At 38.8% G+C, this 14914-nt stretch overlaps 1 protein-coding gene across 1 annotated transcript in view; it reads right to left on the bottom strand.

Annotated features, from left to right (window-relative positions):
• The window catches only part of DENND4C (DENN domain containing 4C), a 474079-nt gene that overhangs the window by 420564 nt on the left and 38601 nt on the right, over positions 1 to 14914 (bottom strand). Inside the window, 2 exon segments of the mRNA XM_053702651.1 lie at positions 6152 to 6327; positions 6541 to 6685. Coding sequence (XP_053558626.1) covers positions 6152 to 6327; positions 6541 to 6685 — 321 coding nt within the window.

The raw sequence follows: 14914 nt of genomic DNA, 5'->3' as shown, positions 1-14914 counted from the left end.
GGAAACGAGGTTTGGTACGTAAAACCACCTTATCAGAATGGAAGATAAGATAAGGTGAGTCGCATTGTAACGCTGAAAGCTCAGAAACTCTACAAGCAGAAGAAATAGCAACCAAAAATGAAACTTTCCAAGAAAACAACTTAATATCTATGGAATGCATGGGTTCAAACGGAACCCCTTGAAGAACTAAATTCAAACTCCAGGGTGGAGCAATTGGTCTAAACACAGGGTTGATTCTGGTCAGAGCCTGACAAAAAGACTGAACGTCTGGAACATCTGCCAAACGTTTGTGTAGTAAAATCGACAAAGCAGAAATTTGTCCCTTTAAGGAACTTGCTGGTAACCTCTTCTCCAATCCCTCTTGGAGAAAAGATAAAATCCTGGGAATCCTAACTACTCCATGAGTAGCCCTTGGATTCGCACCAATCAAGATATTTACACCATATCTTATGGTAGATCTTTCTAGTAACAGGCTTACGTGCCTGAATCAAAGTATCAATGACCGAATAAGAGAACCCCCGCTTAGATAAAATCAAGCGTTCAATCTCCAAGCAGTCAGTTGCAGAGAAACTAGATTTGGGTGTTGGAAGGGTCCCTGAAAGAGAAGGCCCTGCCTCAATGGAAGCTTCCACAGTGGCAGCAAAGACATGTCCACTAGATCGGCATACCAAGTCCTGCGAGGCCACGCAGGCGTGATTAGAATTACTGAAGCCCTCTCCTGTTTGATCCGAGCAATCACCCAGGGAAGGAGAGCAAACAGTGGAAACACATAAGCTAGGTTGAACGACCAAGGCACTGCCAAGGCATCTATCAGTTCGGCCCGAAGGATCCCTTGACCTGGATCCGTATCTTGGAAGCTTGGCGTTCTGACGAGATGCCATCAGATCCAACTCCAGTCTGCCCCATCTGAGGATCAGAGTGGCAAAGACCTCCGGATGGAGTTCCAACTCCCCCGGATGAAACGTCTGTCTGCTTAAAAAGTCTGCTTCCCAGTTGTCCACTCCTGGGATGTAGATTGCTGACAGATAACAAGAGTAGGCCTCCGCCCACCGAATTATCTTTGATACTTCTGTCATCGCTAAGGAACTCCTTGTTCCTCCCTGATGATTGATGTAAGCCACAGTTGTGATGATGTCCGAATGAAAGTGAATGAATTTGGCCGAAGCCAACTGAGGCCACTCCTGAAGTGCATTGAAAATGGTTCTCAATTCCAGAAAATTGATTGGAAGAAGTGACTCCGACTGAGTCCACACACCCTGAGCCTTCAGGGAATTGTAGACTGCACCCCAACCTAGTAGGCTGGCGTCCGTTGCCACTATCACCCATGAGGGTCTGCGGAAGTACGTCCCTTGGGACAGATGATCCTGCGACAACCACCAAAGAGAGTCTCTCGTCTCCTGATCCAGATCTATCTGAGGAGACAAATTTGCATAATCTCCATTCCATTGCCTGAGCATGCTCAGCTGTAGTGGTCTGAGATAAAAACGATCAAACGGAATGATGTCCATTGCCGCCACCATCAATCCAATTACCTTCATGCACTGGGCCACTGATGGCCGAGGATTGGACTGAAGCGCTCGGCATGTATTTAGAATTTTTAACTTTCTGACCTCCGTCAAGAAAATTTTCATATATATGGGGTCTATTAGGAGTTCCCAAGAAGGGAACCCTTGTCTGTGGAATTAATTAACTCTTTTCTAGATTCACCTTTCACCTGTGAGTACTCAGAAAGGACAGAACCATGTCTGTATGAGACTTTGTCAGATGGTAAGATGGTGCCTGGATCAGAATATCGTCCAGATAAGGCGCCACTGCAATGCCCCGCGACCTGAGAACCGCCAGAAGTGACTCTAGCACCTTCGTGAATATCCTGGGTGCTGTGGCCAACCCGAAGGGAAGAGCCACAAACTGAAAATGTTTGTCCAAAAAGGCAAACCTTAGGAACTGATGATGATCCTTGTGGATAGGAATATGAAGGTATGCATCCTTCAAGTCCACAGTAGTCATATATTGACCCTCCTGGATCAATGGCAGAATTGTTCAAATAGTCTCCATCTTGAAGAAACTTGATTAGACTTTTTAGATCTAAAATAGGTCGAAACGTGCCCTCTTTTTTGGGGACCACGAAAAGATTTGAGATGGCCCAGGAATGGAATGAAGATTTCGGCAAGTGGTTAAGAGTTTTGATTTTCTGACCTCCGTCAGAAATATTTTCATTTCTACCGAATCTATCAGAGTCCCTAGAAAGGAAACTCTTGTAAGAGGGAAGAGAGAATTCTTTTTTATGTTCACCTTCCACCCGTGAGATCTCAGAAAAGCCAACACAATATCCGTGTGAGACTTGGCTAGCTGAAAAGTCGACGCCTGGATTAAGATTTTGTCTAGAAAAGGCGCCACTGCTATGCCCCAAGGTCATAGAACTGCCAGAAGGGACCCTAGCACCTTTGTGAAAATTCTTGGAGCCATGGCTAACCCGAAGGGAAGAGCCACAAACTGGTAATGCCTGTCTAGAAAGGCAAATCTGAGAAATTGATGATGATTTCTGTGAATATTGATGTGTAGATACGCATCCTTTAAGTCCACGGTAGTCATATATTGACCTTCCTGGATAAGAGGCAGAATAGTCCGAATGGTCTCCATCTTGAATGATGGAACTTGTTCAGAATTTTGAGATCCACGATTGGTCTGAAAGTTCCCTCTTTTTTGGGAACCATAAACAGGTTTGAGTAGAACCCTAGCCCCTGTTCCTCTTTTGGGACTGGGCAGATCACCCCCATGGTAAGAAGATCTTCTACACAGCGTAAGAACGCCTCTCTCTTTGTCTGGTTTACAGACAATCGAGAAATATGAAATCTCCCCCTTGGAAGGGAGTCTTTGAATTCCAGAAGATATCCCTGGGACACAATTTCTAAAGCCCAGGGATCGTGAACATCTCTTGCCCAAGCCTGAGCGAAGAGAGAGAGTCTGCCCCCTACTAGATCCAGTCCCGGATCGGGGGCTACCCCTTCATGCTGTCTTAGAGGCAGCTGCAGGCTTTTTGGCCTGTTTACCCTTGTTCCAAGCCTGGTTAGGTCTCCAGACTGACTTGGATTGGGCAAAATTCCCCTCTTGCTTTGTAGCAGAGGAAGCTGAAACTGAACCACTCTTGAAGTTCCGAAAAGAACGAAAATTATTTTGTTTGATCTTCATCTTATTTGATCTATCCTGAGGAAGGGCATGACCTTTCCCTCAAGTGATGTCTGAAATAATCTCTTTCAGTTCAGGCCCGAATAGGGTCTTTCCTTTGAAAAGGATGTTCAAAAGTTTAGATTTAGATGACACATCAGCAGACCAGGACTTAAGCCATAATGCCCTGCATGCTAAAATGGCAAAACCTGAATTATTTGCCGCTAATCAAGCCAGTTGAAAAGCGGCATCTGTAATAAAAGAATTAGCCAACTTAAGGGCCTTGATTCTGTCCATAATCTCCTCTAATGGAGTCTCCATCTGAAGAGCCTCTTCTAGAGCCTCAAACCAGAAAGCAGCTGCAGTAGTTACAGGAACAATGCACGCAATAGGTTGGAGAGAAAAACCCTGATGAACAAACATTTTCTTCAGGAGACCCTCTAATTTTTTTATCCATAGGATCTTTGAAAGCACAACTGTCTTCGATAGGTATAGTTGTACGCTTAGACAGAGTAGAAATAGCTCCCTCCACCTTAGGAACGGTCTGACACGAGTCCCGCATGGTGTCAGATATGGGAAACATTTTCTTAAAAACAGGAGGGGGAGAGAACGGAATACCTGGTCTATCCCACTCCTTAGTAATAATATTCACAATCCTCTTAGGGACTGGAAAAACATCAGTGTAAACAGGAACCTCTAAGTATTTATCCATTTTACACAATTTCTCTGGAACCACTATAGGGTCACAATCATCTAGAGTCGCTAATACCTCCATGAGCAATAAGCGGAGGTGTCCAAGCTTAAATTTAAAGGCCGTCATATCAGAATCTGTCTGAGGAAGCGTCTTTCCTGAATCAGAAATTTCTCCCTCAGATAACAAATCCCTCACCCCTACTTCAGAGCATTGTGAGGGCATATCAGATACGGCTACTAAAGCGTCAGACGGCTCAGCATTTTTTCTAAACCCAGAGCTGTCCCGCTTTCCTTGTAAACCAGGCAGTTTAGATAAAACCTCTGTGAGGGTTGTATTCATAATTGTGGCCATGTCTTGTAAAGTAAAAGAATTTGACGCACTAGAGGTACTTGGCGTCACTTGTGCGGGCGTTACTGGTTGTGACACTTGGGGAGAGCTAGATGGCGAACCCTCATTTACTTCTGACTGAGAATCATCTATTGCTCTATTTTAAAGTGCTAATATATGTTATTTATAGTTTATAGACATATCAGTACAATTGGGACAGATTGGTTCCACATGAGGTTCCACAATGGCTTCCAAACATATTAAACAAGGATTTTCCTTGGTGTCAGACATGTTAAACAGGCTAGTAATGTAACAAGCAAGCTTGGAAAACACTGTAATCAAAGTAAAAAACACTTAGAAATAAAACGGTGCCTTTAAGAGAAAAAAAGCTGCACCAGTTCTGCAAAACAGTGTAAAAAAGCAGTAAACTAAACAAAATTTTTACAGCAGCATTATAAAGACTTAGTAACTTTGCACAGCTATGCAAATAAACAATTAACCCATAAATGGCAAAAACGGATTGAAAAAACGTTAAACCCAGTAAAAAAGACTTTCAGCACCTTGCCACAGCTCTGCTGTGGCTCCTACCTGCCCTTCAGAACGATTTGTGGGGAAAAAACTTCTTTAACAGCCCTCAAACCCAGCAGGAACCTCAGGAGAAGCAGTGATATGTCTGAGACGAAAGGAAACTGCGCAACTGAGGCACGAAAATAGGCCCCTCCCACCTCACTCGATGTTTTGAGGCCTATCAGAGAAACACCAGAGTGTCTCTTAAATAATCATGCAAGTTACAAAACTCAAAACCAAGCCACAATGATCAAAAAACGTTATAAATGCATCAATAAACAAAACGTTTTTTCCTAACAGTGTCACCAGTAACTAATGAGCCCTTCAAGCAAGCTGAAATTCCTATTAAAATGTCTGAATACAGCTTACCCTTCCCTCATGGGGATATTGCCAGCCTTTTCTAGAATTAACACAGTCTTTCTAGAAAAAAATAGCCTGCAAACTGTTCTCCCAACTGAAGTTTTCCAGTACTCTTCAGGCCTTATGAGAACAGCAGTGGATCTTAGTTACAAAGTGCTAAGATCATCATCATCCTTGCAGAAATCTTCATCCCTTTTCTGCCAGAGAGTAAATAGTACACACCGGTACCATTTAAAATAATAAACTTTTGCTTGAGAAATAAAAAACTAACATTTTAGTCACCACATAGCTCTTTGCCTTTCCTAGCAGTTAAGCAGGCAGAAAGAATGACTGGGGGGTGGAGCTAAGAGGGGAGCTATATGGACAGCTCTGCTGTGGGTGCTCTCTCTGCCACTTCCTGTAGGGAAGGAGAATATCCCACAAGTAAGGATGAATCCGTGGACTCGATACATCTTACAAAAGAAACTTGCAATACAACCTCAAGGAATTATGCAGTTACTGAAAATGTGATATTTAGTCTATTTACATATTAGAGCAGTGTTTTTCATCTCTGGTCCTCAGGGCACACTAAGGGTCAGATTTTCATAACATCTCAACTAGAGCACAGGTGAAATAATCAGCGTGGCCGTGGTTACAAAACCTGATTTCACCCATCAAGCTAATTATTTCACCTGTGTTCTAGTTCATATATCTTGAAAATTTTGCGTAGAAGTATATACTGAGGACTGGAGCTTAGAAACACTGTTAGAGACCGGTTAAACCACAAATTCTGACACTGCAATTCATATTTTTATTAGCAAAATAACATTTTAGAAAACATAGTTAATAAACCCTCTGTTTTTTTGTTATTTTACGAATACAATTATGAATGGTTATCTGAGGACAGAGTGGAATGGACTTATATCATGGCAACACATTCCTAATGCTTTGTAGTACTTAGAACCTAAGTCATAGCCCTGGGCAGCAATGGAAAAAGCAAGCTGGGGTAGTTGGCTGACAGAATAACTTTGCTACTTATACAAATCTCCTAACACTCACATGTAAACCACGCTTGTATCCAAGTCAACGCAGATAACTTCCTGGGGTGGGTCATACAGATCAAAGTATCTTGAATCTACCCCAACAATAAATGGCATTGGGGCACTAAGCATATCTGCGAGCGACAACGGACAGAGGGGGATGTATGGGCACTGCCAGTGGAAAGGGAAGATCATCTGGAAAGCAAAGGAAAGCACAATGTGTTGGTATAGGAATGTAGCACATGAACAAATATCAGGAGGTATGTTGTGTTGTTGATGTAGTTAAGTTACAATGCAAATCTACATATTAAGGAAAGCAACGCTGATGTATTACTGCATGTTTTCTTCTACACAAACACAGTAACAAAAATAGAAATGATGTGTACAACATAGATACTTTATGCTTACAGCTACAACAGCCTCGGCTACTCCTGTAAGTACAGCTGGTCTAAGGGAATGCAGGAGAATTTTGTTCTCGGTTAACACAAAGAATAGCAAAGTAGCACATTTTTCTGGCCCCAGGTTCATGAGCAGAGTGCTAAAGTTCGCACCACTGTGGACGAGAAAACACACAAAAATAAGTATCTGCTATGTACATTTAGAAAACAAAAATACACATTTTTATTGACAAGATATAACAATTACTCTTTCCGATAAAACCATATCAAAACTACAATGTTTATAACAATAATATTTACTAGCACAAGTTGATATTTTATAACTGATTAAAATGATATAAGTTAAGCATTTTTTTAAAATAGTCTATAAAGTGTATACAACAGTTTTTCTACCAACTTCTGGAGTGACAAAAAGTTTTCGGCTAGATTACGAGTTTTGCGTTATGAGTGAAAAAGCAGCGTTATGGCTCTTTTTCACTAACGCTGCCATTACGAGTCTTGTAGGTATAGCTGTACCGCACACCTTTTTGGCGGTCACGCAACGTAATTACCGCACTTTTTAAAAAAGTCCTTTTTCAATGGGACTTCCACAGTGCCGGTATTACGAGTTTGCCTGTCCGGCCAAAAAGTGAGCGGTACAGCCCATAACTACAAAATCCGTACCGTAAACTTAAAGTCAGTAGTTATGGGTTTTACGCTACAAAGCTGTAACATAAAACTCATAACTAAAGTGCTACAAAGTACATTAACACCCATAAATTACCCATTAACCCCTAAACCGAGGCCCTCCTGCATCACAAACACTAAAATAAATTTATTAACCCCTAATCTGCCGCTCTGGACATCGCCGCCACTATAACATATTAACTCCTAAACCGTTGCACTCCTGCATCGTAAACACTAGTTAAATATTATTAACCCCTAATCTGCTACCCCCAATGTGACCGCCACTATACTAAAGTTATTAACCCTTAAACCTCTAGCCTCCCACATCACTAACACTAAATAAATATATTAACCCCTAAACCTAAGTCTAACCCTAACACCCCTAACTTTAATATAATTAAAATAAATCTAAATAAAACCTACTATTATTACCTAACAAATACCTATTTAAGAGGAATTCAAGGGACGCCATCTTGGATGACGTCATTTAAAGGAACCTTCATTCTTCAAGAGGAATCGAAAGAAGAGGATGCTCCGCGCTGGATGTCTTGAAGATGGAGCCGCTCCGCGTCAGAAGGATGAAGATAGAAAATGCCGTCTGGATGAAGACTTCTGTCCGCCTGGAGGACAACTTCTTGCCGATTAGATGAAGACTTCTCCCGGCTTTGTTGAGGACTTCTTGCCGCTTGGATAAAGACTTCTCCCGGCTTGATGAGGATGGATGTCCGGTCTTCAAAAACTGTAAGTGGATCTTTGGGGGTTAGTGTTAGGTTTTATTAAGGGTTTATTGGGTGGGTTTTATTTTTAGATTAGGGTTTGGGTACAGAAAAAGAGCTAAATGCCCTTTAAAAGGGCAATGCCCATCCAAATGCCCTTTTCAGAGCAATGGGGAGCTTAGGTTTTTTTTAGAAGGGATTTTATTTGGGGGGTTTGGTTGTGTGGGTGGTGGGTTTTACTGTTAAGGGGTTGTTTGAAAAAAAATGTAACAGGTAAAAGAGCTGATTTCTTTGGGGCAATGCCCCGCAAAAGGCCCTTTTAAGGGCTATTGGCAGTTTAGTTTAGGCTAGGAGTTTTTTATTGGGGGGGGGGGGGGCTTTTTTATTTTGATAGGGCTATTAGATTAGATGTAATTAGTTTAAATATTTGATAATTTCTTTTTATTTTGTGTAATTTACTGTTAATTTTTTTTTTATTTAATTAATGTAATTTATTTAATTTTAGTGTAATGTTAGGTGTTAGGGTGAGGCAGGTTAGGTTTTATTTTACAGGTAAATTTGTATTTATTTTAACTAGATAGTTCGTAAATAGTTAACTATTTACTAACAAGTCTACCTAGTTAAAATAAATACAAACTTAGCTGTGAAATAAAAATAAAACCTAAGCTAGCTACAATGTAACTATTAGTTATATTGTAAAAAGCTTAAGGTTTATTTTATAGGTATTTAGTTTTAAATAGGAATTATTTAGTTAATGATAGTAATTTTTATTTAGATTTATTTTAATTATATTAAAGTTAGGGGTGTTAGGGTTAGACTTAGGTTTAGGAGTGAATATATTTATTTAGTGTTAGTGATGTGGGAGGCTAGAGGTTTAGGGGTTAATAACTTTAGTATAGTGGTGGCGGCGACATTGAGGGCGGCAGATTAGGGGTTAATAAATTTATGTAGGGGGCGGCAACATTGGGGAGGCAGATTAGGGGTTATTAAGTGTAGGTAGGTGGCGGCGATGTCGGGCAGCAGATTAGGGGTGTTTAGACTCAGGGTTTATGTTAGGGTATTAGGTGTAAACATAAATTTTCTTTCCCTATAGGAATCAATGGGGCTGCGTTATGGAGCTTTATGCTCCTTTATTGCAGGTGTTAGGATTTTTTTAGCCGGCTCTCCCCATTGATGTCTATGGGGAAATTGTGCAAGAGCAGGTAAAACCAGCTTAAAGCAGCGCTGGTATTTGTGTGCGGTATGGAGCTCAATGCTGCCATATTGCCTGCTAACGCCGGGTTTTTGCAAACCTGTAATAGCAGCGCTATTAAAGGTGAGCGGTGGAAATAACTTGCAAGTTATTACCGAGCCGCTCATAACGCAAAACTCGTAATCTCGCCGTTTGTCATTAAAAGGACCTTAAAAAAAAAACTTTTGTTTCTGCTTTCTCCTATGCTCCATAGAAAAAACAAATTATGCTTACCTGATAATTTAATTTCCATCGTGGGGAGGAGAGTCCACAGCTTCATTCATTACTATTGGGAATTAAGAACCTGGCCACCAGGAGGAGGCAAAGACACCCCAGCCAAAGGCTTAAATACCTCTTCCCACTCCCCTCAACCCCAGTCATTCTGCCGAGGGAACAAGGAACATAGGAGAAACATCAGGGTATAAATGGTACCAGAAGAGAAATTAAATTTAGATCCGTCCACCGGAGATACGGGCGGGAGCCGTGGACTCTCCTCCTCACGATGGAAATTAAATTATCAGCATAATTTATTTTTTCCATCTAAAGGGGAGGAGAGTCCATGGCTTCATTCATTACTATTGGGAATGTCAGGGTATCTGTGAATGTCAGTAAATACATATATATATATATATATATATATATATATATATATATATATATATATATATATATGTATAATAAGATAAAATAAGTATACAATTTATCAAATATTAAATTTGACAATGCTTATTTTATTACTGGTCACATTCTGTGTATTGCAATTCTGAGGTCATGAGACATTAGATGCCTTGCTGACTACACATCAAAATTCAATCCTCCCCCACTCAATATGCAAAATTACACAGGAGAGAACAAAGTATGTAGACCGTTGTATAAATAAGGCCAGTGGGCCACTTCAAACTAAATGTTAACATATGGAGCCCTCAGATATATATGCCCATAAATTGGTTTCCTGCCCAAGATGAATAATAAAACTCACAGGTCCCATGTAAGGAACAGACGGTCCGTCTATAAGAATAATGGAATATAAAACCATTCTCAAAAGATGCAGCTCATCTCATCTAGGTGTTAAATTGTGCCTGCTGAGTTAAAATATACATTCTCATCCCAGACAAACTGGAAATGTAAATCGTGGTTTAAAAAAAAAAAAAAAAAAAAAAAGGGTTAGAAATTCATCTAAATGAACTGCATAATTCTCAAAGATTTAATTGATACTCAGACTGTATAAATATATATATATATATATATATATATATATATATATATATATATCCTGAGAAGAAGTGCCTAACAGTAACATATTAGATAAGTATTTGCTGAACTTAATAAATAGCTGTATAGTAAATATATAAATGTTTATTTCAAAATAACAACGTTTCTTTATTTTTCAGACAACAAGATGTTCTATGAATATTTATCATAAACATAAATCTATGCACTCAAAAATTATTAGAAACATGAAATATACTGTATTTCATTTAAGATACAATACAATGCCAGGATGTTGAATGCTATGATTCTGTGAAGAAGGATGGTTAACAGTGAGCTGATTATTAATATGATTACTAGAAATATACTTATGTTTCATATTAAAATAATCATAACAAATTATATATTACTATATATGTTGATAAGATTATTAATACTAGACAATATAGTATATTGAATAAAAATATATATGAACTGTATTTACTGTTAGCTGTTTAAAAATAAAACTGTCTTTGTCTGCTGCCCCCGATGGCCTAAATCCAGTATTACAGCCAAAAGGCATTTGGCTGTTGAAAATAACCTATGAGATGTTCAGATCCAAGGGCGAATCAGAGACAAAACTGGTAAGGGCCTATCAAAATCTTGTGGGAATGATTAAAGAAAAGGAGGAATTCTTTATTTTTGGAAATAAAGTTCCATACACACTCTAAGACAGACAGACTCAAGGAAGCATTAACTTTTGGGGAGTAAAATACATAGGCTTTGGTGCCAAGTATATTCTCTGTCATTTTGGGGACACTTTCTTGAACAAAGAAAGATTAACAATTTTTAGGCATGTACCTTTGCGCATTGTGGTAAATTTAAAGAGCATACTTTGTATTTTAAGCTTATATTCATAGTCCTGTGTAGTTTAAAACTAGTCATATTTGGTGCCAAGTAATTGATAAGTGCAAATATATATATATATATATATATATATATATATATATATATATATATATATATAAGATTTATTTCAGCTCAGACAAATTGTCTCTTTGCATTAATAATATATATAATTTCTGATGTTTTTAATTGGAGTTATATATAATCATTTGTGGGCTAAGTAGCTTAATTATACTTGTCCGAAAGTTAGCGGTCCATATTGTGGTATTTTAATGCGACTCTGATTTGAGAGATTCATTGTGAATAAGGTTAGTTTTAAAGGTACATTTGGTTTGCTTTGCTTTGTAAAGAATATTGTAACAGCATAAGTGTATATCATTTGATTCATAATCTGGTTTCTATAAATATAATTCAATGTGATTATAAATTTAACTAATAAAAAGAATTTAGGAATTTATATTAATTTTAATTGTTTCGTATATACATTTTAATTGGGGGTTTATTTTAAAGAATTATTAAATAAATTGTATTGTAGGGGGGGGGGGGCGGAGTCGACTGCCGAAGGGAATAGACACACATAGCAGGAGCTCCTGGTTTTAATATTGATCTTGGGGATTTTCTGCCTGAATTATTGAAAAATTCAAGAACTATGCTATAGAACCCTATCTACGGGTTAACTCTACAGCGTTTGAAACTCTGGGAGCTCCTTTTAAACAAACTATCAGACTAGCCATTTGTTCTGACCACAAGGCCATCTTACAGACTGAGCCTTGATATACTTGAGAAATGCCCACCGGAGATACAATGGATGCGGTTCTCAGATGGAAAGAAAATATACAGACACTGCTAAGCCGCTCTTTTAAATAAATGGAGAAGACAATAGTCCTAATATTCTCAGCTATAAGTTAAAGAGGACCTGTCAACAATACCCAGCAAAGTTTGCAGAACTGGAGCATCTAACCGGACCTGCCTAACATAGAACAGAGCCCTAATAATAGGGGACATCAGAAGAACAGGACCTGGAGAACAGACATCATGGCCATCTTGATATCCTGCAACTCCGACCTCAGCTAAGTCAGTGGATGGGGCGGGTTGAACCCTGGGAAGGTGCCCTCAGGGTGAGACCATACTACATCCAGATAATCCAGAGTCCAGGCGGGTAACCGGTGGATCAATGGTTAGAGGCCTAAATGTGTTGGATGCTACTGCTGCGGTCAAGCCAGAACCTCCTTTGGCTGGAACAACGCAGACTTTTACATCTGTTGCGATGCAGGGCTGTGCAGTCACACACTCGAAGGTGTTTGTAGATAGTACCATGCAACAGCCGGGAATCATGAGGGCCACATCCAAGAGACATTATACCTTGTCCCATGCAACAACAGTCATAAGTGGGCATCAGCACAACAGGCTCCAAATCTTGGAACATGAGGTGATCCATGATAAGGGGGGAATTGAGTTCCACTACCTGACAGACGCTCCCCAGTATAATTAGTTCCACTGAGACTGGCATGTGGATGCATAATCCTCTTTTACTTTTTTTCTCTTTTCTAAATTGTTGGTCTATCATCTAAGTTTTTTACAGTAGCAGAACCTACAACCTAGAGAGTTGGATATGTTATGCTTTAAACGTTATGTTCTCACAGACCTGTATTCACTTTTAATATAGTTCAAAGGGGTATAGGGTAGAAGCCCATATGCTTGTATTCACTATTAGATGCCTTTAATGATGTTAGTATATTATTTGTACTCCGCACAATGATCTGATAACTATATTTAGGAGTGTTCATCTACCTGCTAGCTGTAATGATCCTTATAATTGCTAAATAGTTTGCCAGAAAATAATTCATGCTGTGCCAGAGATATAGCACTTGCCTAGCAAAGATGACTTACTTAATATCCGTTTTACAAATTCTTCTAAAAGTTCTAATCTAAGTGTGCCTACAGTTCTAAATGTTTATTGAATAGCGTATATACTTCTGGAACGAATTGCTCCTTTGTCTTCACGTTATGCACCAATATTGTTTGGGACAGAAGAGCTTAGTGCTCATAAGACAGGCTTTATTTCCAATTCCTACTATTATGTTATGCAATATTTGAAAAGTTGGGTCTAACTATCTTTTTAGAAATTAGGGGTGGCCTGAAAGTCACTTAAATGTTATGCTAAATGGGTTAGATATACCTACTATAACTTCAATCTCCTGTTTGGGTTATGTGTATAGGATCAGCTTGTCCTACTATAACTATTTAGGTTCTGGCTCATAAGACAGATATTGACTAATACATCACTGCTTACTATTGTACTGAGCTGTTCGCGGCCGAGGCAGCATAACATGGTTTATATTATGTGAAGTGTCAGTGATAGCTAGACAGTACTGATAAACTGCAAGGAGTCTATGACCTAATATTTAACTCTTCCTATATATATATATATATGTTATAGCTAATCCCAGTGTTTAGAAGTTGATAGGTTAAGTGATAAGACATTACTAGGCTAAGTGATACCTGATAGTACTCTATATACATAATACCCGATTCAAGTATCCTCTCTTTTGACCTAGTATATGTCATAAATCTTTATATTGACCTCCTATAATTTGAGAATTGTGATGATGCTTATGTTATGTTATTATGTATCATATTCAACATACCCAACTTACAGAACATCAAGTTATTTTGCATTCAGACCTACACATAAGCTGTTATTATTTTGGTAGGTTGGTTAACTACAGTGATTACCTGTTTGTTCACTATAGGGATGAAGATTAGCTAATATGACAACTGTAGGTTTGCTATTTTATCTGGCAATTCTAGTTGGTACTTTGCTATTATAATTTTAGTGGTTACTATATACTGTATATATACATAGATATATTGCTGTTGTATCTAGGTTAAATGATGTAACTAAAGTTCATATTACCCACTAACTAGCTGCAGCAATATTTCTTACAGGGTACCATGTTATGACAGTTGTGTTATTGTATATCATCCACACATTTGTTTACATGATATGTGTGGAAATTGTATCATATTGAATGTTAGTATTTCTTTAGCACCTTTAGAAAAGTTATATTAACAAAGACAAGACAGATATCTCCCCTCACCCTCTCCCACTCTGTGAATCAGAGTGGGTCATATGCAATACCCCTTCTCCGTCTCCGTCCAGTGGTGACAGCAATCACTGAAGGGAGATACTGTACAACTCATATCCCTTTCCCATATTAGTTTAGTAGCGATAAAATCCCAGAGGGCTGATACATCTACACAAGTACCCTATATGGTTAAAACTTTATGCACAGTTCTTTTTTCTCTTCACAATGACATAGACCATTGGCCAACCCAGCTTTAATTTTTTTATCTTTCGGCTCTGTCCCCCCCTTATCCCTTTTTCCCCCTTCCCCTTATACCAGTGTGCTTATTCCATAGGCAAAGGACAATATATCCTATAGAGGAACCTCCTACCCACTTCTTTACACCTATGAGCTTACTTTGCAAGCATTGGAAAATAAATACTATATAATTTCACTGTGGTTCTCCATGTATGTCTATACGTTTAATATCCATTGTTATTACAATATCAGGTCATTTTATTATTTGTATTTGAACTAGCTATTATGAAACTTTATATTAGGTGTTCTCCCAATGGATACTTGATAGAATTTTGTTGATAATGTGACATA

This window comes from Bombina bombina, chromosome 2, assembly GCF_027579735.1.
Source record: "Bombina bombina isolate aBomBom1 chromosome 2, aBomBom1.pri, whole genome shotgun sequence".
NCBI lineage: Eukaryota > Metazoa > Chordata > Amphibia > Anura > Bombinatoridae > Bombina > Bombina bombina.
This window is presented reverse-complemented; position numbering and strand designations above follow the sequence as displayed.